At 32.9% G+C, this 25,837-nt stretch overlaps 1 protein-coding gene and 1 pseudogene across 1 annotated transcript; one reads left to right on the top strand and one right to left on the bottom strand.

The window, feature by feature from the left end:
* Window positions 1-9,452: 9,452 nt before the first annotated feature.
* Window positions 9,453-15,131, top strand: LOC103840661 (annotated as a pseudogene).
* Window positions 15,132-21,284: 6,153 nt separating this feature from the next.
* Window positions 21,285-22,586, bottom strand: LOC103840659. The gene has a single exon (XM_009117172.3). The coding sequence runs from the start codon at window positions 22,074-22,076 to the stop codon at window positions 21,552-21,554; it is 525 nt and encodes a 174-aa protein (XP_009115420.1). The 5' UTR covers window positions 22,077-22,586; the 3' UTR covers window positions 21,285-21,551.
* Between the last annotated feature and the right edge of the window lie 3,251 nt (window positions 22,587-25,837).

Raw genomic sequence — 25,837 nt, 5'->3', positions numbered from 1 at the left:
ATCAATCACCTTCTTCTTCTTCATCCATCTTGTGAGATTTAAAAGTTTGATCATTTATCTCCCTGACCTAATCAATGATTTTGTTTTCTTCAGTTCCTTCAATAAACAAATCAAATAAGTATCAATGAAACCTTACAAAATCTTATAATCCCGCATGAACAGAAAAAAAAAAGAAGAAGGTGATTTTGGAGTGTATGGAGCCAATTGAAGAATAGATTCTTGAAGATGGGTTCCTTGCTGATTGACTTAATTATGATTGTAGCTTCCGTTTTGTCTCTCGACTAACAAAAGAGTATGTGTGGTGAGCTTAAACTAAATGCTGATGCTTAACAATTCACACACCAATCCAAACACACAAAGTCCCAGATTAGAAAAAAAGAGTGAACTGTTGTTACGTCGATAATGTACCGAGCAACGGCGGTGCGGTTGTTCAATGCAGACCATTGAAGAGCATAGTAGCCCAGTTCATCAGGCTAAGAAACAGAGCAACCCTCAAACTCAACCAATCTATGAAGCTTCTCCAAATCACCATAAGCTGCGGCAGTGTACACATCTCTCTTCAAACTCTCATCTTCTCAGACCACCTTTTCATATTAGCTCCACCTACGATAATGATTGAGTTCTGTCCGTCCATTTCACCTCCCTCTCCACCTTTCTTCTTCTCTTCTCCATCAATCAAGAACCCAGAAACTAACTTTTAAACCTCATGGACTTCTTCTCCTCCAAAAACTGCATCTTCAACTTCTTCACCGTCTTTGAATTCACCTTCTCCGGCAATCAACAGAGATATCTCTTTTCCAACACTGTTGGTTCACCATCCTCCGGCAAGAAGAGGCGACACTCACCACCTCGTCTCCCTCACATCTACCTCATACGGTTTTCTCCTCCTCATCGATCTCCACGAACCCAAAACCGCCTCCGATCCTTCACGATTCAAATTTGGGTTAGTGGATATTTTAATCACCACGCCATTAATATCTACATGGGGACGGAGGAAGAAGGTGAATCGAAAGCCTATTCTCTGAGCCGATATCGCGACACGTTTCAAGAATGCCCAGTTTCTATTATTCAGGATGGGCTTCACCAATCTTTATTTTAAAATCTTGTGCAATCAAAAGCCCAAACAAAACTTAAACTCGAATAAATGAAACGATGTGTATTGAGTTAAGGGACACGTGTCGCACCAGGAAACTTCGAATTAGTGATGTGGCAGACGACGTGGACACCCTGGGAGAGAAGCAAACTGTACTTTATATAATAAGATATAATGATCATCACCATCTTTTTTTTAATAATCAAATTTATGACAATAACAAGCTTGGCGAATCATGGCAATCCCAAAGATCACGATGACTTTCATGAACCATGACAAATATTGAGGTTAAATGTTTTTCCGTTTCTTTTATTTTTTACTTTTCCCGGTAAGTGGTAACTAGTCGTAATTGGGTGTTAAAAACAGTGAGTAAAGCTTCATGTAACAGCGTGTGGATATTGGATGAGTTGAATTCTGAACAAAAGCATTTGTTCGTCTTCCTTTATTCGTGTGTTTGAAATTTGGGTTTAGGCCAGATTCATACTTTGATTTTAGGTTTCAGTTACATCAATCGACATATAGTTAATGCTCCCCTCGAAGAATATGATTCCCCCCCCCCCCCCCCCCCCCCCCCCCCCCACCCCCCCCCATTTACGTGTAAACTATAAGATCAAGCGTGGTTTATGAAAATGACGACTAATTAATACTTAGGCATGTTTTATCTACATTTGTTTTTTGGATATATTAATAGATTCTACACTTGTTAATCAGCATGCATGGACTTGATAGTTGATATGCGCCATTAGGGAAACTAAATATAATTTGTCTATAAAGATGATTAATAAAGTCTATCTAAATTTGTCTATAAAGATGCCCACTTCCTTTCTTCTCCTCAATGGGGTTTCCACTCGTCCTCCAAATAATTCCGATTTTTAAAATCCGACACACGTCACTACATTATTCTTTTTAGGCTATAACATTACATTCTTGTTATCCTGTATATGTATACAAGCTGGTACGTGTGTGTATTCATCAATGAGACTGAGTAGATATTGTAAAGCTACTATTTAATGTTCTATAAGAGACGTGTTGGTGTTTTGTTATGTATAGAAAAGATAACTTATGTGTATTGAACTTGGTTCTAATAATACTTTTGTTACTCGTTCAATTTGGTTTGGGTGCGAAGCTATTAAACATTCGGATCAACTAGTCTCCTCTTTTGTGTGAAATAAAGATGAGAAATTATCCATCATCTATCATCCATCTTTTTCCCCTTCTTTTTCTATTTTTGTAAGAAATGTTAGAGCACCCGCAATGGTGTTACTCAGAGGGGAATCCTTAGAAAAAGTGTATTTTAATTTTTTTAGTATTATTATTTTTATTTTATTTTTAGATAAAAAAAATAAATATCAACCAATCGCGGATCGCCACATGTCGTTAGGACCCACAAATAGTGCAAGGATTCACTAAAAAAGAATCTTTATTTAAGAATTTTAAGGATTGAATCCTTAGTTTTTAGTGGGGTCCACAGATTATTTAATTATTTTTTCTTTAAGGACTCCTCCTTAAGAATTCCCATTGCGGGTGCTCTTAGTAGCTTCTTTCCTTTTTTTTTTCTCCAAACTTAAATGGGTAGAATGAGATGGGGCCATTACTAACTTAAGCGTCGAGTCTAATCTAGTCAGATGCTAAATAAGACATGTGACTAAAACCCAGAGGCTCATTTATCTTTTGACATTTTCTTCATTTTGGACAATTTTTCCTTAGCTTCGTATTCATTTTCTCTGATTTCTGCTTCTTAATAGGCTAATAGCCTAATACCATTAATATTGTTCAAATTTGTCATTATACTTCTCATTTTCATGCGTGTTGAAACGCGTAAGATATTTCTTTATATTCTAAGAAAACGTTGAATTCTATTTACGTACAGTGCCATCCACTAAGGCAATCAACGATATGTAAAGTAGAGTGTCGAACGCTTTTATTAAGGCAAGTTTTTGCTTGTCCAAGATAAAATCTCCATTTTCCTTTGTTTTGATCATAGTTGTTACTTGTTCTAAAAAGGTTGAAGGTTAAAGTAAAAAATAATCATATTCATTTACGTATCGCTTTTACAAATTTAAAATATTAACGCAAGTCAGAGGTTGTTGTTCGTTTTGATAAGGGCAATTGTCAGTAATAGCATTTTTTGAGTTTTTATCTCAAAAATGGCACTAGAAAGAGAAAGTCACAAAAATAACATTTATTAAAGGGTAAAATATCTCTAATACCCTTAGTTTAAAATTAAATAAACAAACAAAAATAAATAAAAACAAATAAAATAAAAATAAAAAATGGAAAAAATAAATTTTTTTATAGCTTCAGATTATATGTTTTCAGATTCGAAATTATTTATAATTTTTCTTTTGAAATTCTTTTTTTCGAAATTTTTTTGTTTTTTTCTAAATTTTCTTTTTATAATTCAAAAATTTTATTTTTAAATTTTTATTTTTTTAGTATTTATTTTTTATTTTATAAAATCTTAAATCCTAATTCCAAAATTCTATCCCTTAACTCTAAACCTTAAGATTTGGATTAATTAACCCAAAGAATATGAGTTTATATTTACCTTTTTAGTGAAACATATTTTTGTAATTTTGAACGTTAATTGCTAGTTTGGTAACAAAAACTTGGTTTGGTGCTATCTTAGTATTTTTCTCTTTTGATAATGCGTGACTCATCGCACAATCAAAACAAACATCACTTGATCCCAATTCGAAGATTAAGGCCGCCAGAACCTGCGTTAATAAAACGATTAGCATTTTGTCATAAGTCGAAAGTCGCAGATCACATCAACATGCAAACAACAAGGATTAGAGGTCGAAGACTCATGTCATAGAAACAACTGAAAGCATTTGTATTAGAACTCTTAAGAAACTTTCAAACAAAGAAATAGTAGTATTTTAATATAAATTGGTTATAAAAAAAAATAAACTAAAATAAAGTTATATTATTCATAAAGGGTGAGTATCTCATAAATTTTATGAGTTTTTATTTGAGGAATTCTCTTCACTTTACTTTCCTTTTATTAATTTTTCGTTTATATTGTGAAATGTCCATAATAGATGTTTTTAATAAAAAATGTTCGTACATGCATGATGAATATAACTAATATCATATATAATAGTAGTTAATAAAAAGATGATCTCAAATGTGTCGATATCAAAAGTAGAAAGTTCGCATCTAAACTCAGATAAACGGCGTGTCAAATGGGAAATTGTAAGATAAAAACTTAGTTTATATGACTATATCAGTTACCTAAAAGAATTTGATTTATCTAGGTATAAATTAGAATAAAATTACTTAAATGAAGCAAACATAATACAATAATTTTAATTCGTGACACTTGGTTTAATAATTTTATTATAGACAATAGAATAAAAAGTATGAAAGTTAATAATATCACTGCGTCTTTAGCATTGTTTCCAACCTGCATTTTCTTAGAATTTGTTATTGATACTAAGAAAATAAAAATTTGCTCTTATAAGCCATTTGTAGAACAAATCTTGACATAAAAGCATATCGAAGATATATTGTTCGATATGCTCAAGAACTTTATCCAGTATCCTAATTTGATTTAATAAAATGGTGTGACGTTCATCCTTAACTTCATAGCTGACTACTTATGTTTCATGATACATAATCAACCGCATAAAGACTATCAACTACATTCAACTCCAAAACTCTTACCAAAAACTGTTTGGAAAGCTTTCGATCATACAACGCTACATTAATTTCAGAGACGAAAATGTAGGTTGCTAAAATTACTGTCATAGAACATGAGATCATATATAAACTCGTGATATTAAATATACAAGCTAAACATCTACCATAGTAACCATACCATAAAAATGTTGGGGGTTTTAATTACATAACTTGGAATGTGCATTTGTGAATTCTGTCAACTCATGTAATAGTTTTGTGTGGACTATATTCGTGTTTGTTAAAAAACTGCTCCACCTTTATATTAAGCATGAGTACATATAAAAATTAGTCAAATTATCGGAAGATTTCAACATGAAAATAGTGTTTCACTTCCTTTTATATCTTTAGAGCATCTTCATCCTTACTCCATTTTTTTCTCTAAAATAGAGTAAAAGTGAATATGGAATAAGAAAAATATTCTAATCCAATTCCATATCTCACTCCATAATAAAATTTACTCCACAAATGGAGTAATCTATTTTTTGTTTGTTCATCATTTTATTATGGAGTGGGAAATATAATAGGATTAGAACAATTTTACTTCATTTTTACTTTTAGTACATTTTAAAGGAAAAAATAAAGTTTTACATCGGAAATGCTCTTAAATTAGAATCCAACCATTGATCTATGTTTTGAGTTTCCAAGTGAGTCAAATGGTTAGGTGTAAAAACGATCATCGTCATGGCTCATGTGACCAAAAACGTTAATTAATAGGGGTCCAATCAGTAACATCATAAATTACATCCCGCTGTATTCAAATACCAAACGTCCCTCAAGTTTCGAATATGTGGACCCCACGCAGCAGCAGGTGTATCGGCTCGTAGGCTATTCCAGTCTGTTCCAAGCTGGTTTTTTTAAAAGTAAAGTGGGTGATGACACGTGTCGAAGCCGGTATTTATTTTTAACGCAAAACTTAAGCGGCTCCGTCGTATAATCGCCGGGAAAACAACAACCGACCGGTGAGTACGTTATATTCGTCCTTATCCAACTTTAATTTAATGTTTTCTACAGCAATTATAGTTCAATATTAGAGCTTGAGCTCAAGATGAAGAAGATGAGTTTGTTACGATTAGAAAGTGGAAAAATGTATATTATCTTCTTATCCGTTACAGTGTATTGTACATGTATTTATACTAACATACTATCCGGTCTATACAAGTAAACCACCGGTTCAATCTTACTATCATCATAACCAGTCTTATACTCTAATACCCCCCCCTCAAGATGGAAGACACAAGCTGTGGATACCAATCTTGCTCAGTAATGACTTGAATAGAGCAGGTTGGACCGCCTTGGTTAAAATGTCAGCTAGCTGTAGTGCAGAATGAACATGAAGAGTCTTCAAAAAACCACTCTGTAGCTTCTCTCGAACCACATGGCAGTCGATCTCAACATGTTTTGTCCGCTCATGATAGACAGGATTCGACGCGATGTATAGTGCAGACTGATTATCACAAAAGAGAGTTGCAGGAACAGAGGGAGAGCAATGCATCTCAGTCAATATCGCAGTTAACCAGACAAGTTCACAAGTAGCATCGGCCATGGCTCTGTACTCTGCTTCAGAGCTGCTCCTTGACACAGTAGGTTGCTTCTTGGATCGCCAAGAAATCAAAGAATCACCAAGGAAGACACAGTAACCAGTAATTGATTGTCGTGAATCAGGACAAGCTGCCCAGTCTGCATCCGAGTAAGCAGTAAGCTTCAGTGGAGATGTTGTTGAGTAAAAAAGTCCTTGACCTGGATCATTCTTCAAATAACGAAGAACACGAAATGCAGCTTGAAGATGAGCATCAGTAGGAGCAGACATGTACTGGCTCAACTTATGAACTGCATATGTGATATCCGGTCGCGTATGTGTCAAATACAACAACCTGCCCACAAGTCTTCTATATATAGAAGCATCAGGAAGACGAATACCAGTTGTTGTCGATAGCTTGAGGTTAGGTTCCATAGGAACCGAAAGAGGCTTACAACCCAATAGACCAGCCTCCTCAAGCAACTCAAGAGTATACTTGCGTTGATTCAAAGAAATCCCAGTCTTGTTTCTAGCAATCTCAAAGCCCAAAAAGTACTTTGCTGGACCAAGATCTCTTAACTTGAAAGCAGACTGCAGAACCTCTTTGAATTGAGTAATAGCCAAATCATCATTCCCCACAATGAGAATGTCGTCGACATACACAAGAACTGCCAAAAACACCTTGTTAACATACTTGATGAACAAGGAATGATCCGAGTGTGTTCGTGTAAACCCATCTCCAAGAATTACACTTGATAACTTCTGGTTCCATTGGCGAGACGCCTGTTTGAGCCCATAGAGAGACTTATGGAGCTTGCAGACAGAATTTGGAGGACATTTCTGGCGAGTCGATGAAGATGATAACGGAAAACGAGAGACTCATGACATCAATCGAAGCGGAATCGAAGAAGACGAAGCTCAGATCGAAGAAGACGAAGCGAGAAACGCGAGTATCATCGCTCTGATACCATATTAGAGCTTGAGCTCAAGATGAAGAAGATGAGTTTGTTACGATTAGAAAGTGGAAAAATGTATATTATCTTCTTATCCGTTACAGTGTATTGTACATGTATTTATACTAACATACTATCCGGTCTATACAAGTAAACCACCGGTTCAATCTTACTATCATCATAACCAGTCTTATACTCTAATATTCAATAAACAATCATCCACATTCTTGACACCACCCATGTCCCAAGAAAGGAAAGAGTACGATCGCAATTTATAAACTACTTTTATGATAAACTAGAGATTTTTTCCGCGCTTCGCGCGGATTATGTCTTATAAATTTATTTTATTTATAATATTATTTGTTAATTTTTTTCTTTTATATTAACTTCTTGTTTTTCCAATGTTAGTTTTTCTTAATTTAAATTTATAAGTTAATAATTTTTCATTTTTTTGTTGTAGATGGAGAATTATATTTTTTATTGATGGTTTTTTGTATGTGATAGTGACATAAATTTTTTGAAATTTTAAAATAATATTATATATAGTACGATTAACACATTAAAGAAGAGAAACATATTCAGACACATTTTACACAGGTTTTATATGCATAATTTTAAACATTATATATGTATATATTATAAGTTTGAAACATGTAAATGCTTTCTAAAGCTAAATACTTGTTCTGAGTTTACATAACTTATCGAAAGTTTTATCTCTTTTTAAATTCAAATCACAGAAAAAATATAAAAAAGTCAGTATAGATAGGTTTTTTGGGCTTTTAAATCAACACTGAAAAATTACATGAATCAGATAATAACAGTTTTGTAAACAACTGGATAAAATTTGACCGAGCCAAAGATTTTCACACAATATGTTCTTTCTTCTTCAAATTGCGAAGAGCCTATAGGCACAAGAAAAAAATCATAAATTTTGTTTTCACTTATATAACATTTTTTATCCTTTACACACGGAGTTTATTACACTGCTATAAGCAATGTAGAACTCTATTCATATAAGATTCACATCTATGCATTTTGACAAAGAAGAATTTCAGCCATATTTAGTTTCGGAATGTACCAACTTCAGTCATATACACTATATTTTCTCTATGATTCAAAACTTATAATTTTAATATATGTGCAGATTTCCATGTGAAAAGGCACGCATGCCATCTATCATTCAACCTATTACTTTTTCCAAAGTAAACACTATAATCCTCGTTTGGTTAGCTCCACAAACTAATCTCTTTGGATCAGTTTATCAAAAAATATGGATACTAATGTCAGAAAAGAATATAAACACTATCAACAATACATATTGGCACAAGAATATTTGGTTCAAGGAACATATTCCACGTAATGCGTTTATATCATGGCTGGCTTTGCGGAGAAGACTGCCAACCAAGGATCGCTTGAGGCGTTGGGGATTAAATGTCTCAGGAACGTGCGCCCTTTGTAATCTGGAAATAGAGACTCACCATCATCTCTTCTTTGAGTGATCTTTCTCTCGCTTGATATGGGAGCCTTTTGCTGCTGAAGTTTGGATTTCTCCTCCGGCTGATCTACACTCTGTTGCAGCCTAGATCAATCAACCTCGCGTCAACGTAGATGCACATGCTACTCCAGTCATCAAGCTCTACTTTCAGTCATGTCTCCTCACCTTCATCAGTCATCCTTGCCTCTTTCGACCGTATGATGCGTGACCGTCTCCTCTCTTACCCGGTAAGTTCTTCTTTCTCATCTTCTCTACTTCTTTTTATATTTCTTGTATAAGACTTCCTTAAGGCTTTTTTTACCTTGAGTTGTTGTTGGTTGTTTTTGTTTCCTTGTTGTAATAAGTTGTTTAAAAACAACAGTGTAACCTTTTAGAAAATAATAATCTTAACATCTTACCAAAAAAAAACAACAAATATTGACTTATTTATGTGAATATATATTTTATTTTAAATCATTATAGTGGACGAATAAAACACCATAATTTGTACAACAAATTTTCTTAGATTCACCTCATCATACTCACCATTTTACCATTTTAATTACATAATTTTACATGAGCTTCTTCATCCTTCCCGGTTATTTTCTCTTTATTTATAACTACAATATAATGTTATAAATTATATATATTATAAATTAATAATTTATTTACCCTTAAAGTCTAACTATTAAAATATAACATAATTCAATATAGATATATGATTCTATTAATAAATTAGTAGTTACAAATTTGAAATTTTTAGAAATATCAAAAATTGTATGTTAGTTAATTATTTTCTAAATAATATTTATTTTTAATTCTTTTTAGATGAGAATATTTTGGCTGAGGTGGATAGTCTCAAAAGCCTTGAATTTAGTCCCTTTTATATAGTAGGATTATGATGGAATTGAAAGTAAAAAATAAAAGGGATAAGAGTTTTGTACTCGGTTTATAATACAGTTTAGTACGATTGAAGCAATATCATGGTTAGATTCGAGGTATTGGATTGGATTACACTTATGTTCAGTAATGAAGTAAAGAAGAATTGAAGTACAAATATTTATTATTTTGCTTAAAGTTTACAACAGTAAACCAGTACAGAATAATTAGATAAATATTTTATTTAAACGTATATTTGTCTACAAATTCCATTAGCTTCTTCTGATTTGCAGAGGAGCTTAAGCCTTAAGTTATATGAAATATAACAACTGGAAATACAGAGAGAGAGAACCTTAGCTAATTAAATCTTAAGTTTTTTAGTTAGTTTTTTTGTTTTTTGTTTTTATCATCATCTAATCAATCAGCAACGTCTCCTTCATCTTCTATTACAATTCTCCATTGCTTTTTTTGTTGTTCTTACAAGAATGTTATATTGTCCTAATGGAATCGACTTTGTACTTGTTCTTGGTTAAAAGCTCGGATCCAATCTAAAGAAAGGAACCAGTTTCTTGATTTTCAGACAAGATGTTTGAAGGCCGACCACGAGATTCTTGTCTGGTTTCAACGCTTTTCTCCATGCCAAGTAACGAAGCCCAATGGAGCTTCTCGCTTTCTAAAAAACGTTCTCTACTCAACAGCGACGAGACTGCTCTTCATAATAACCACAAGAAGAAGATTTACAAGCTCACCGAGTTCTTGAATCTTGACGGAGGTGATGATGAATGCTCAGCCAGCAACAGCAACAACAACGGAGAAAACGGATCTTCAGATTCAGGAGGATCGCTAATCCCGGGGATGAACAAAGACGACTCCATAAGCTGTTTGCTTCGCTGCTCACGAGCTGAGTACTGCTCCATTGCTTCAGTGAGTCGTAGCCTACGCGCTCTGATCCGAAGCGGTGAGATTTATAGACTCAGGAGGCTACAAGGGACGCTCGAGCATTGGGTGTACTTCTCGTGCCATCTCAACGAGTGGGAAGCTTTTGACCCGAGGTCGAAGCGGTGGATGCATTTGCCGAGCATGCCACAGAACGAATGTTTTAGGTACGCAGACAAAGAGTCTCTCGCTGTCGGAACTGATCTGCTTGTGTTCGGTTGGGAAGTGAGCTCGTATGTAATCTATAGATACAGTCTTTTGACAAACTCTTGGTCAACCGGGAAGAGTATGAACATGCCTAGATGCTTGTTTGCCTCTGCTAGCTACGGAGAGATCGCGGTTTTAGCCGGCGGTTGCGATTCCAACGGTAGGATTCTTGATACCGCGGAGATGTATAACTACGAGGATCAGACTTGGTCGGTATTACCGGAGATGAACAAGCGGCGGAAGATGTGTTCCGGTGTGTTTATGGATGGGAAGTTTTATGTGTTTGGTGGGATTGGTGTTGGGGAAGGGAACGAGCCAAAGGTTTTGACTTGTGGTGAAGAGTTTAATTTGAAGACGAGGAGATGGAGAGAGATTCCTGATTTGTCTCCACCGAGGTCTAATCAGGGGAACGGAATGTCTGCGGCTGCGATGGCTCCACCGCTTGTAGCGGTTGTGAATGATCAGCTTTACGCGGCTGATCATGCGGGTATGGCGGTTAGAAGGTATGATAAGGAGAACCGGGTTTGGGTAAAGGTAGGGAGTTTACCTGAGCAAGCGGGTTCGATGAACGGTTGGGGTCTAGCGTTTAGAGCTTCTGGGGATCAGGTTATAGTGATTGGTGGACCAAAGGCTCCAGGTGAAGGATTCATTGAGCTTACTCATGGGTACCAAATGATGGTACTCCACAGTGGCATTTACTTGGGAAGAAACAGTCGGTTAATTTCGTTTACAACTGCACCGTTATGAGCTGTTGAAAGAAAGCGCATAGAGATTTTTACCGGGAGATATGTTGGAGTTAGCCAGGGTATAAACACACAAGGCTTGTTAGTAATGATGATTAATATATAAAATCTTGTTGTTCTGTTACTTCTCTAATTGTGTAGTTTCATGTTTCCTGCTGAGTTCTATATTTTGATCTTTACGTTTCAATGGATGTGTCTTCTTTTCATTTGTTACATTAGCTGTTAGATCTCTCACTTGCTCTAAAGGTTCCATAGTCTTGATCTTCATAAGCAATTACAGCTTTTAAAGTCATTCAAGTGTGGTCACATCTCAATTTGCTGTAAAAAAAAAAAGAGAAAGTCACTAAGATTTGCTAGTTGTTTTGTCGTTTTGTACTTTGATTTATCATTGATTGGCCATTTAGTAAAGAAAAAAATGGAGAAAACAGAAAACTTATTGATTCAATCGATGAATCGAGTACTGGAAGTCCAAAGTCTGAAGAATTTATTCACATTCAGTAGCAGCTGCATCGCCTCTAAAAGCTTCAACTATTTGATTATGCTAAAGTATTAATGTTTAAAAAAATGAATTTCCCTTTTAAATATTTAATATATTATCTTTCAGTTTTTGTGGCATGAATTGTTTTGGCAAGAGGATCATATTCGAGAAGAACTTTCATTTGATAAAATGACATTTTTCAATTGCCCATTACAAAAAATGAACCATGATTAAGGCATAAAAAAAATTCAGGCAAGGTTAGTATTGGTGGAGGCTTAGGCTTGTAGCCCATTTTGGCATTTTTATTGCACTTAAATCTGTTACGGTCGAACTGGTGACCATATAAAGGAACATTAAGAATGAGTATAGGGAAAAAATGCAGATGAATAAAATTAAAGGAATGAAAAAAAAAATTATTTTTTAGTGAAAAACAAATTTATTCTATATTCTTTTAAAATAAAAGAAATGAAAAAGAATGCAAAGGAAAAATTATTCCTTATAAATGGTAAAAAAATTAGGTATTCTTTTTCATTCTTTGGTCACTAGTTACACTTACACCCTTAATTTGTCGTCTAATACAACTGTAAAATCTGATAAAAATGAGATTACTTTTGTTGACTCCCTAATGTTTCTTCCACTAATGCAACATCAGCTTAAAAAGTGAAATGAAATAGCAAAGAATATTGATTTGCTCATTGTTATAATATTATTCTTAATGCCATTGCCTCCACTGACCACTACTCTAAAGTAAACACAATTTCTAGATGCGAAACTTTACAGAAATACATAATTTGAGCTGCAAAAGTAACTGTTTACAATATAAAATTTGATTAAATATAAGAACAAGAAAAGAAAATCGATATCTGTAAATCTGGGGTGGGGGGGGGGGGGGTGTCTTGGAGGGGAACATGATCATGTCTAGGGTTCAATCTTATCAACAGTGGCAATGAGACAAATATACCTTGTTCTGGTCTTTCATTCAGATGACCATGGGTTTGAGGTTCAGAATTCATGGGCTACAAAAAAAAATTAAAAATACAAGTGCAAAGAGAGAGTTATATATATATATATATATATATATATATATATAATCTATTAATTTAGGATCTTAATTTCTATCTACTATTTAAAAATGGACCATTTAATTAGCCTAACTTAATATAATTAATTACCATAACTATCGACTATATATGTCTACATAATTAATATAATCGATAACAACTTCTTACAATTAAATATAACTTATGGTCTACTAGGGTCGGCCCGCCCTACGGGCGGGATATATTTTATTTGTGTTCTAGATTATTATTTTTTATATGTTTATGGTTTTTGTTTTTAATTTGCATTTGCAAAAGATGTGTGATAATGATTTTTGTTTTTTAGAAAGAATTAGGTGAGGAGGATTATATGTGATAATATATATTTTGTTTGTTTGCAACAGTTGTTTCTGTTAACCATGTTATTTAAAAGAAAATTCTAATAACCATGGCCTTACAATTTGTGTTGTTTTCAGAGATGAGTTTTCTATTGTTTAACCATATTATGCTTTGTATAATGGGTTGGCTTTTTTGGGTTGCCCGATTGGGTGGTGAGTGGTTCGTATCGGGAATAAAATCGTTAAAGTACGATTCATTATGAGATTTCTTAAAATTTTAAGGTTCATGCAAAATTGCATGGATTGAGATATTAAGAACTCAGCGGGCACCTTCTTGCATATTCACATTACTGACTACCAAATACCCTGCAGTCCATTGCATCTCACTGGCATATTCAGTGGCATCAAGTCCAATTTTTTTATGAAGTCAGATATAATCTAGAGTAGAAAATTTAGGCTTTGAAAAAAAATCATGGAAAAAATTCACTCAATAGCAAGCCTGATAGAACTTGAAGCAAGGAAACCAATTCAATGATCTTACAACGTGGCATTCTCTCCATTGAATAAACATTACTTTATATATAAGGATAAAAAAAAAATTTTGAACTGATATATATAAGGATAATTGTAGGATTTTTCTGACAAAAAACGTTTCTCGGAAAGTTGTCGTTGAAGTTTTCAGAATATCTCAGATTATACCGACATATAAGTTTCTCGGTACTTTGTCGGAATTATTCATCGGAGAATGGACAGTAATAAAGTAAATTGTTTACCGATGAATATCCGTGAAAGTCGAAGTTGGAATTTGTTTTTGTGTTTCAATAGATATATATTTATTAAATATACTGTTAATTATATATCTAATACTTTAATCTTAATATCTAACTCTCTAATCCACGTGTGTGGTTTATATCAATTGCATGCATTTTTACATTTTCTAAATTTTTATTTAATATAACATAGATTTCCTGTTTTTGTGTTCAAAACAAAAAATCCTCTTATCTTCTCTTCCACATATCTCTGCAAAGAGCTGATCTTTTTCGAATCGAAGAGCAGGTCATTGTTTTTTCTTTTCTTCTCCTCCTTTCCTAATTTTGCATCCTTCATTTATTCTTTCTTTTTCCTTTTTTCTCTTTCGTTCTTCCCCTTCTCTCTTTCTTTATGCCTCTTTCAGATCTGTAGTTTTTTTTAGCTAAGTAAGATCTGTGAATCGCTCAAAACATCACCACCACTCACTCAACTCTTTGCACGACTGCCGTCACTACCGCAACCTTTTCACTGCCACCGTCACAATCGCAACTTCTCTCATCGCCAACTTTGCAACTCCTTGCACCGCCACCACCGCACTTCCACAACCCTCGCTGCAATTACTCCCCCGCCGTTTCCGCTCACTCCACCCTACACCTACGCTGTCGAAGAGAGAGCATCCGGAACCCTCACCACCGTTGCAATTTACACCGACCAATAGTAAATATAGTTTATTTTTATTTCTTTTTTTTATTTATATAGGATTTTGATGGTTAATTTTTTTATATGGAGAATTGGAAAATTATTGGGATTGTATTCCTGAAGTTCATCGGAATGTTCGGGTATATTTTCAATACAGAGTTCCGACTAATTTCGGAGAAACTAAGATTTCCGAGACCCAAACTCCAACTAAAATTTGATTGTCGGAATGTAGTAGGAGATACTCATTACGGAGAAACTATGGCTGTCGGAGATTAGGCATTATTCTTGTAGTGATATCAGTCTCTATCTATCCGGTTGTTATTAGAACTTTCACTAAATTAAATTACGAAGAAAGACCCAGGAAAGAAAACAAAAAGCCCTCATAGCATAGCCCACAAAATATTAAATGAAACGCAGAGTATTATGGTAAAGGACACCTGGCGACTTCACAGAGTGTGACTTAGTGACGTGTCCTCAGCAGGAGAGACTCCAACATTTTTTTATATAATTAGATTATATCTCTTCATTAGTATCAACCTATTGATTAGTGAACTACAAAAAAAGATCACCTAATTTACACGTGCATGGTTTTGGTTTTTCTTCCTTACCATGAGTGAACTACAAATGAATTACAACCCCTGTTATAAACAGATCAACCAAATTTCTTCACATACACTAATCAACTTCTTGGTTCATTTCCTAAAACATAACATTCAATTATCTGGTTTTTCGACAATGACTTATTATATCTTATCAAATAATTTTGAGATTCACTTCTATTCGGTTCAACTTCTATCAGGAATTCAGGATATGCTTTGAGATTTTCACAAGTGTGGCAGCAGCTGAAAAAGACGATAATAATTTAAGATCGGTTTACTTGATTATTTAGCTACAACAAACCTAACCATAAACACTATATGTAGATACTACTCGTGTGTATATTTCTAATCACAACAACAGCTCAGTCGTTCACATAAAAAACATTCTAATGGCTCCCTGTTATTTGCTCAAAGATGTAAAACCATACAAAACTACTTGGAAAGTTCATGTGAAATCTATTCATTTATGGAAAGAATCCTCTGATCTGGCTGATGATTCACTTCAGATGATTCTTGCAAAGAAGAGAGTAAGTGGATGATATATAGTTTAACAAGTAGTTATTGTCTTATATACTATGTTTTGTATACTTGCCTAACTTTAACAATTGTTTTGTATACTTGCCTAACTTTAACAATGCTTCTTTATATTATTTTACATGGAACCAAAATTCATGCAACTTGCAAGAGTATTTTTGCATATAGAGTACGATCCCAACTTACACTCGGTATATATCCCATTGAGAATTTCTCAATGTCTTCTGCCTGCGGGAAATATCAAGTGTACAAGGTTTATTTATCAAGTAAGACTCATTATAAAATTGATAGTTATTTTATGTCTACTGGCCAACTTAGTTCGATGGACCATATCCATAAAATTAGTAATCCTTCATTATCTGTCCAGACAACATACTCTAATGTACTATTATGATATTTAAATTTTTTGCTAAAATTGCTAACTAATTTATACTAAGTTTTTTGGTGTGCATTCTATTGATTCTAGAAAGCACACCAACATAGCTAAGTAATTTAACTAAGTTTTTTGGTGTGCATTCTATTGATTTAACAAAGTTATTTTGCAATTAATTTGAGGAACATAGTTAAGTATATTTAAAAACCAAATTATTTAGCATATACTGTATACAAAATTAATAATAAAAATATATGAAGCTTATAGTAATGTACTATTGTGATATTTAAATTTTTTGTTACTTTATAGAATTCATATTAAACTTAAGAATTGTAATGTAAGTGTTAAAAACAATTTTAATCTTTTATATACTCACAAACAAAATTTATACAAAAAAAAAAATACTGTACTCTAAACCTATAAAACAAAAATACAAACATAGTATATGAAAATAGGAAATAAGTTAACATATGGTATAATATGTACGCAAAAATAAATTAATATAATTAAAAATACGTCAAAATCGTATAATATAATTGTCTATTGTTCTTGAGATCAGTGGCGGAGGAACCTTACGTCTATACTCTTAAATAATTTATATTTTAGTTGTTTAAACATATTAGGTAAGAAAAATCTGAAGCACCTAGGATGCATCTTATAATATAATGATTTGTCGACAAAGTATAATTATATTCGTTTATAATTTTGGTGCTAATAATTCGATCGTCACATGGGATTGAAAGTATATGCCTAACCAACACATAGTTTGGCTGGTCCACTCAGTAGAACATCGTCATTATCGTTGGCAATAGTCTACTAATATAATGCAAACGCATAGTACTTGATCGATTTAATTTGACGTGCCAAAGCTCATTACTGTTACATTCATTTAAATATTTTATATTCCAATATCGCAACATGTCATATATCCATCCTATCATTATACTGCAGATTCAAACATATATGTCTGGGTCCGAATGCCCAACTAATTCTGGAAGCTCGAAACAAACTATATAAATATTTTATGTTTTCACACATACGCAGTTTATCTGAATTGTAGGTTTTGATTCAGAATGTGTAGCGCATTTTCAAAGCCGTGGTGTTACTCCACTACGCCCGTATGGACCAAACACACATATAGATATTATAAGATATTATCTTTGTGGAAAGAAATATATCAAATGATTACAAAATTTAGAATCTAAGCAGATCTCTTGCAAGAAGCTGAGTGATTCATCCTACATGTTTCATATCCCGCATCAACCTACTCGTCATTGGATAATTCAAAGAGATATTTGGCATATTGATGATTGTTTGCTCTTTGTTTTGTCATGGATTCCGGAGGAGTCTTTTAAAATACCAGAAGTTTCAATACTACCGGTGTGGGTTGCTTCGGGCCTTGGAAAGCCTATCTTAACTCATAAGCCTCGCTTGGATCCTTCAAACATGGGGCAAACTAAAGTGCTAGTTGAAATGGAGTTGGAAAGAGATTTTCCAAAACTTATAGCTCTGGATGATAAGCAAGGCCATATTTATCTGGTTAAAGTAGAATACACATGGATCCCTTCAACTCAATTTGTGAGAGATGTGGCGGCTTATTTTATAAAGCGAAGAGGTGTTTTTTGCCTTCAAAACCTCAAGATACTTCTGGTTCTTCATAAAATCCAGTGGTGTGAGTGTGCCTTATGTTCACTCTCCACCGGAGCTGAACGTAAACTTACGTGATGTTACACACTTGCACTTAGACTTGGTTGTGGATTCTCATGTACCAAATGATTCTTCACTTCCTCCTTTGGAATGCCAGGTTATTAAAGAGGTACCAGAGGAATGCCAAGCTTCAAAGAACAACACCTGTTACTCTACCCCACATGTACAACATGATAACCAACTAGCACAGCCAACTTTAGCCAAGACTTTATCACCATTAGTAGATATTGTGTCTAATCCCATTTAAGCTTCTATTATGGAAACTTTTCCATCAAACATTATCAACAGGGAGGTCCAAAAAACCTCTATGGTTGATCCCTTCAACACATCGGTTCAGGTTAGTGGATTTCAGAGTCCTTCTCGGTTTGCTGTCCTTGGTGATGTGGACATGGCCCCTGATGAAACAACGAGCTCGCTCGGGTTTACAAGGGGTGGGAAGGAATCAAGAAAAAAAAATTCTTGAGTACACATAACACAAATAGTCTAAGCATATATTTATTCCTATATTTTCTTTTCATATATGACTGACTAGTGAGTCCCTCCACCCGAAATTAAGCTGCCATAATATTCTTACTCAAGATTGTTGAAAAATATTTCATCGGTAAATTTAATGCCACTGTTCATAGATTAAAACTCAACCTTTTAGCCAAAAGTAAAAAGAGATAAATGAGGAAAAAAGTTAAGCCCAACTGACGTAATTTATAAGGAATTAGCATACAGATTGTTAAGTTTCCTGATATTTTTGATTAAACGTCAATTAATGATAAATGCAAGGGTCAAGTTTATTAGGGAGTGATTGGTTATAGCGGTAAATGCTAACAATCAAAATATAGTCTTGTATAATTTCAACCAAATAAGTTTTCTTTATTTTCTAAAAATCTACAGCAAAATATTTTTAAAATAAGAAATAGATGTAGAGAGCAAAAAAAAAAGTGATTTATAAAAAATACGATTACAGTAAATAAATTTACACCGTAAATTCTATAATAAAAATATAAAAGTACAACTCATTCCAATGATCCTCATATAATAGTTTGCTCTTTAAGAAAAAAATTATGTTAGATCTTCGAGATAATGATTTTTGTTGTATTTCAAATCGGTATTTCTAAATTATGTTCCATTTCTCATTTACGATTGGCATCTTATGACGTCTTTTTTAAACCCCCATCGTCTAGTGGTTTAGGAGATCTCTCTTTCGGCGTTGATAATTTTGATAATATATCAAAGTCTATTCCTTCTTGATTGAAATGTTCAACTAAACCCTTTCGGGGACTTGCTTAAGAATAATATTTCCACATCAAAGTGAAATAGAGAACTTCATTCTCTTTTTGAAACTTAAAAATAATATTGGTAGTAAACCTTTTGTAGACCACTTTATTTAGGGAGGGGCATCATTACTCGATACTCGCCTTATACTCGTGACTTGACCCGTATTCGCCTTGAAAAATCGAGTACTTTCCGTTAGCAAGACAAGTAACAAGTCAAAAAAATTTACTACTTGCAAGGACAAGGCAAGTATCAAGTATCATTTTATTTTTTGGTACTTGCCTCGTTACTTGTTATTTGTTACGCGTTCTATAAAATACTTGTTATTTGCAAAAAAAAATTGGAACATCGAAATAAAATGGAAGAACATTGAGTTTCATACGGTCTTTCAATATTTTGAACGCTTATTTTTATTTTTGTCTATTTCTTTGAAAATTCATGTGACTTTTGGATGTTAAAAATTTAGAATATGTGTCTTTTTGTATGTAATCAAGAGACAATTACTTGGTTTAATAAGTAATAAAGCAAGGCAAATTACTTGCAAGTATCAATTTTTTTCCAAGTACTTGATAAAACAAATACTTATTTCAAGTAAGTCAAATATCGAGTCGTAAAAAAAATATTCGGACAAGGCAAGTCAAGTAGCAAGTAACCAAGAATCGGCAAGTACTTGCCTCGTGCCCACCCCCTAAGGCCATCAGCATTGAGAGTTCAACTATGGAGTTCACACAGTTTTCACAAAAAAAAATATTAAAATAAACAAAAGAAATGAACGTGTCTCCTGCGAGGTCACTGCACTGAACCCGGATAATCACTGTAGTGCGGGCCCTACGGCACGTAGCGGCCAACGATTGATCCGATTAGTTAATTTTTTTTTAAACAAAAATCAAACAGAAAAAACAAAATAATAAAAAAATACTTTGTGAACCACTTCCATGGGGTTCACTGATGCAGATGCCCTAACTTTATTCAGATTAAATGGTTCAAATACCGTACTAATTTTTAAGTTAGTGATAAATGAATTGATTTATTATATCTCTTGCTCATTTGAAATTTTCCCTATGAAAACAAGAAGTCGTTGCAGTCTGCAGCTGATTGAGTGCACACATTCTCTTGTACCTACGGATATGACAGCTTAGTTGGTATAAACGCAGACGTTGATACTATTATGTTCTTGGATTCGATTTGCCGTAAAACATTTTACTGTAGAAATGGTATTAGCAAAAGCTGGTTGTGGGACTATGAGAGACTAAGGCCGAAAGTCCGAACTCCCCTCAAAATTCAAAAAAAAAAAGCATTCTTTTGTTAAATGGAAACAGAGAGCTTAGGACAAGACGAACTGTGAATTGTGAAGATACACTTGATAATTTCTTTTTGGAAGTGATCGGTTAGACTGTACGAGTTGAATTTAGCTTAATTTTTATTTACAGCCTTAAACACCACCAATCATGTTTTATATTAGTTTTAAAACTACAACCAAAAAAATAAAGGTACAGTCAAAAAAACAAAAAAAAAATATAAAAATTTTATTTTATAAAATTTCATATTTTTAGTTGTAAAAAATTTTAAAGTTACTTTTAAAACTAAACAAAAAATCTTATCGACTAAATATTAAAGTAAATTTTCTACAATTGCAATCCAACCAATCATCCTTAATATCATAAAAGAATTCTTATCAAACTAAAGAAACACATGACTGACGACGATAAGGAAATATAAATTAAAGAAAATGATTTGGTTCCTCTAATACGAGCAAGCTGGTTATTATCAAAATGAGCGAATTTAAGAAAACTGTATAGAAATATTTGGCATGTTTTTATATGAGCAACGTGAAACCTCTTTTTTCGCTTTGAATAATTTTCACGGGAAACGATTCAGGCTCTTTAGTCAAGTTTTTCGTTTTTTAGTTTTTTTTTATTTACCGTTATTTTATGTGTTTCCATTGCTATGCCACTTTGTCTTTCTAACACATGGGTAGTAGTACTTCACGATGATCTTTCGACGCAGCAAACAGCAGGGAGAGTTAAAAAAGTATAGTGATTATGAATAAAGAAAGAAAATAACATCATACTTATCAAAAAAAAAAAAAAAAAAAAATAACATCATTATCTCTTTCCCCACTGCAAATTAATCAAACAATTAAAATGATATTTCGTTCCGCCAAAACAAAAGAAGTGTGCCTTAAAAATGAAATTTAAAATCCATATAAAAAACCGACCCACTTTTCTTATCATTGGCCTTTTTTCTAGATTTACTTCCCCCCGAGATTTACCATTTTAGGCTTTCTACAAGAACAACTCAGATTGCAGCAACGTATAATAATTAGCAGCTTCATCTTCAAGCTCCCAAAACGCATCACCGAACCCATCTAACAAACTATTTCCATATACGTAATCCTGATTAATATCATTCTTAATCATGTCATAATTACTCTCGCCAAAACCGGTGTTAGGGATCCCGAGTTCGTCGTCAGAAGCTTCCAAAAGATGCTGTATCACTTTCTCATTGTTCTCATCATCGACATCGTCTTCCTTCCAAGAAACACAGGAAGTCGACGAATCTTCAACGTTGGAGACTCTAGAAACGGCAGCGTTTTTGTCATCTGATGAGATTTCTTGCTGGAGAGCGTTTAGAAAGGAAGTTAGGTCATTGTTGGGTCGGTTAAGTTCGTCTGAATCGTCGAGGAGACAGAGAATCTGGTCGTTGTAAGAGGAAGAAGATGAAGAAGAAGGCTTCTGTCGCTTTGTCGCTTCTTCGTCGGCTAGAGTTTCTTCTTCTCGGTGGCGCTTGATTGGAGTTGTTTCAGCCATCGTATTCTATAGAGTATAGAGAAAGAAAGAAAAAAGCTTTTAAAATCTTTAGAGAGAGAAAGTTGTAAAGGTGATAAGCAACATGGAGAGTCTGGAATGTATATATAGAGATTTTTTGGTCAAATAGATATTTTTAACTATTTAAATAATGATGCAATTTAGCCAAATAGACAAATAGTATTTTTAAAATGTAAAATTATAACATTGCTCCCTGCATGTCAGAAGGGAGAAATCTTCTGATTGCATAGTAATGGATCCTTCAATACATGCATGCTGAGGTCGAACATTTTATCCGTTAAATTTTTGATTAGTTTCCTTATTCATTTTTGATTCAATCAGAAAAATTTGATTATTCGTAAATTTTAGAAGCAAATCACAATACTTAAAAAATTAGAGGTGGATGTCTGATCCGCTCTAGCTTATATACAAATAGATGTATATCTATGACTAAATATAGAATTTTAAATGTATAATCTTATACATTTATTAATTTAACATATAATTATATATATATATAATTACTTATGAAATATAAAATTAAGAAAAAAATAAAGATATTTAACGAAAACTACAATTTTCTAAAAATATTTGTTTTATAAGAAAAAAATATTAATTTTAAAAATTCATAAAACACATTATTTCATTAATTTTTAGTTTATCTTTTATATTATGAAAAGTTTATTTTAAGAGAAAAACAAATTTCTATAATGTTTTGTAGATTTATTTGTATTGTATAAAGTAAATAAAGTATCCGTGAATATTCGCAAATATCTATTAATTTTTCGGATATCCGGAAAACCGAATATCAGTATTTTTTCGAACCAAAACAAATCGGAAAATCAGATATCAGTGAAGAATGAAGCGAATCACAAATACTGAAAATTATGATATTATCCAATTTGTGCCCACCCTTAATGCAAGCTTTGATATTTACCTTTGTGACAGTTTAATTACAATATTTGTATTTCATAATATTTTCCTATGAAAACAGTATTATATAATATTATATAATAATATATAATGCAAAATATACACTGAATTCACATAAATTATTAGAACTGGAAAAATATCAGTAAATTTGATTTGATAATTATCATTTTCGACTCGAACAATTCTTTTACATATTCGTAACTTTACAAAACGAATCAAATATTATACTTTGAAAATTATATGCTGGTGGGATATTCAGACAGATCCGTTATATACATATATTTTAAAATTATGTAACTTTCATATTTTATGTAAGTTTAACAAGAAAATATTAATTAAGTCAATTATTTTAGTTATTAGATTATATTAAATAAAGCAATTATTTTAATAAATTATTTTTATTTTATATTATTTGGATTTTTATTTTATTTTTAAAAACAATTATTTGTAGAGATTAAATGAATATTGGTTAAAATATATAAATTGAATATATGATATACTAAATATTCGTATATTTGTTGGATCAATGTAATCAAATAATTAAGTATTCCAACAAATACATCGGTTACGAATATTTTAAAAAATTAGATATTCAATTTGCTATGTCCTTATAAATTACAGAATGTGAATTGCATGTCCAAAAAATCTAGTTTCTAAAGTAATTATAATAACTTATAAGTATGGACTTCAAACTGTGTAGCTACTATTTAAATAATGTGGTTAAGAATATTTATATTTTCGTTTTCATATTTTTTTGAAAATAACAAATATTGTAAAGAGAGAGACAAAAGAAAAATAAACTAGCTGATGTCAAGGAGATTTGGCAATATCTTGTTCTTGTATTGACCGTAGGATTAGCCTTCCAAAACGAGTTGTAGATTACGAGGAAATCAACCGGCTGAAATTTCACGTCATTGGATTGCACATTGTAAGAGACAACTTCTCATTGTTTACTTGACCCTTAAAATAATCACAACTCAAAAGTCTCAACCAACATATTCGTTGATATAAACCTCATAAATTTTCATTAGTTTATTAATCATCTCACCGAAGCTTTAAACTTAAAAACAATGAGAATCATTTCACGACTTTTAGTGAGACTATTTTAGTTTTTACTGGGACTTATTACGAGAACACCCAATTTGTAATTTGATTACCATAATAACTTTTGTAAGACTTATTACAAGAACACCCAATTTGTAATTTGATTACCATAATAACTTTTGTAAAAGAAATTTCAGTGTTTTCTGGTGAACACGTATGTTCATTACACTATATTGCTTCTATGTGTATAAAGCATTTTAGGTGTTAGACTAATGTTTTCTTCTTTTATATAATTCGATGTACGTGACTCAGTTTTTTTCTTTTGTGACTCAGTACGTCTTACGCAGTAGCGGAGGCAAGAAATTTTTTTATTAGAGGCATAAACATTAAGTGGGCTTAAATATAATAGTTTTTTCTAAATTTTTTAGTGGGTTTAAAGTTTAAACAAAAATATGGGGGCAAACTTTCTTTTTTAATGGGGGCATATAGATTAAAATTCAATAATGTACACTAATTTTCAAAATTTTGTTGGGTTCAGTTCAGTGGCCCCTATCTTGATGCATGTGGCTCCGCCACTGGTCTTACGTGAATGGCATTATGGCAACACTAGTGCTATTAGCTACACAAAGTATTTTGAAACATTTTTGCAATTAATTAGATTGACCGTTTCATTTATATGGCTACAATTGGTTTAGTTGATATTTTATGGCAGCACTCTAGCTGGTGATAATGAAGAAGATATTTTGATTATTTTTTAAAAAAGAACGCATGGTAACCGATCAAATATTCGTCTCAAGAAGATAGAAGACAAATGAAACAGTAAGAGAAAAAAACAGATATTCTGAGTGTTTCGGAAACGCATGGTTTTTTTTTTGTTCACCTCGGAAACGCATGGTTACCATTCAAATATTCATCTATGATTTATTAAAATTATTATGCGGTTACAATAAGATAGAATACAAGAAACAGTAAGACAAATTGACAAATATGGCGGTAAATACAAGCTAACAAAACGACAATGACAAGAAGAGAACAAAGAAAAAGAGATGAAGTTCGACTGTGCAACTGGTGCATGGAGGTGAACAAGAGAACAGTTAACCATATTCTATAAAATTAAATTATGGCCCTAAAATCCAAACCTTTTTATTTTATTTTTAAACAAAAAACGAATGAGATGAGGTGATGAATGCATGGTTCGAGGTAGCCACACAAGTGGATTATTGTACTCTTTCTTTCAGATCTTAACTTTGCTTTATTGGCCTGCTTGACATCGTTTTTTAATAATCTATTATTGATGGACCTAATTTACACCCAAAAACTAACTTAAGAGTAGAAGATTATCTATACATGTATATATTTATATATTGTTCAAAGACCACAATCACCACCTATGTGAGATATATTAATATAATCTTTACCTCAGTTTTTTTTTTTTTTTTACTAAAATTCTTCACCTCACTTAAACTATATATTTACGGTTAAGGGATGGTAGATTCTGTCTCCTCTCTCTCTTAAATTGGGAGAAGTGAAAGAATCGTGGTGGTCCCTTTGTCGACGTCTCCGGTATACAGTGATTCCTTTGATGCTGTGTAGCCGACTCTGATCTCCGGTGGTTCATGATCTCTTCGGTAGAATCATCCGGCTTTGGACTCCGGTGGTTTCGCGTTCTCCTTGGCGGAATCATCCGGCCTTGGTTCGTTTCTTCTCCATCATCGATGTTTCTTTGCTCTGACGGATATTGGAGTTCGTTTTGGAGTTTCGATCTCGAGTGGAGCTAGCTGTTATGT

The sequence above is a fragment of the Brassica rapa genome, chromosome A09 (genome assembly GCF_000309985.2).
Source record: "Brassica rapa cultivar Chiifu-401-42 chromosome A09, CAAS_Brap_v3.01, whole genome shotgun sequence".
In the NCBI taxonomy this organism is placed as follows: Eukaryota; Viridiplantae; Streptophyta; class Magnoliopsida; order Brassicales; family Brassicaceae; genus Brassica; species Brassica rapa.
This window is presented reverse-complemented; position numbering and strand designations above follow the sequence as displayed.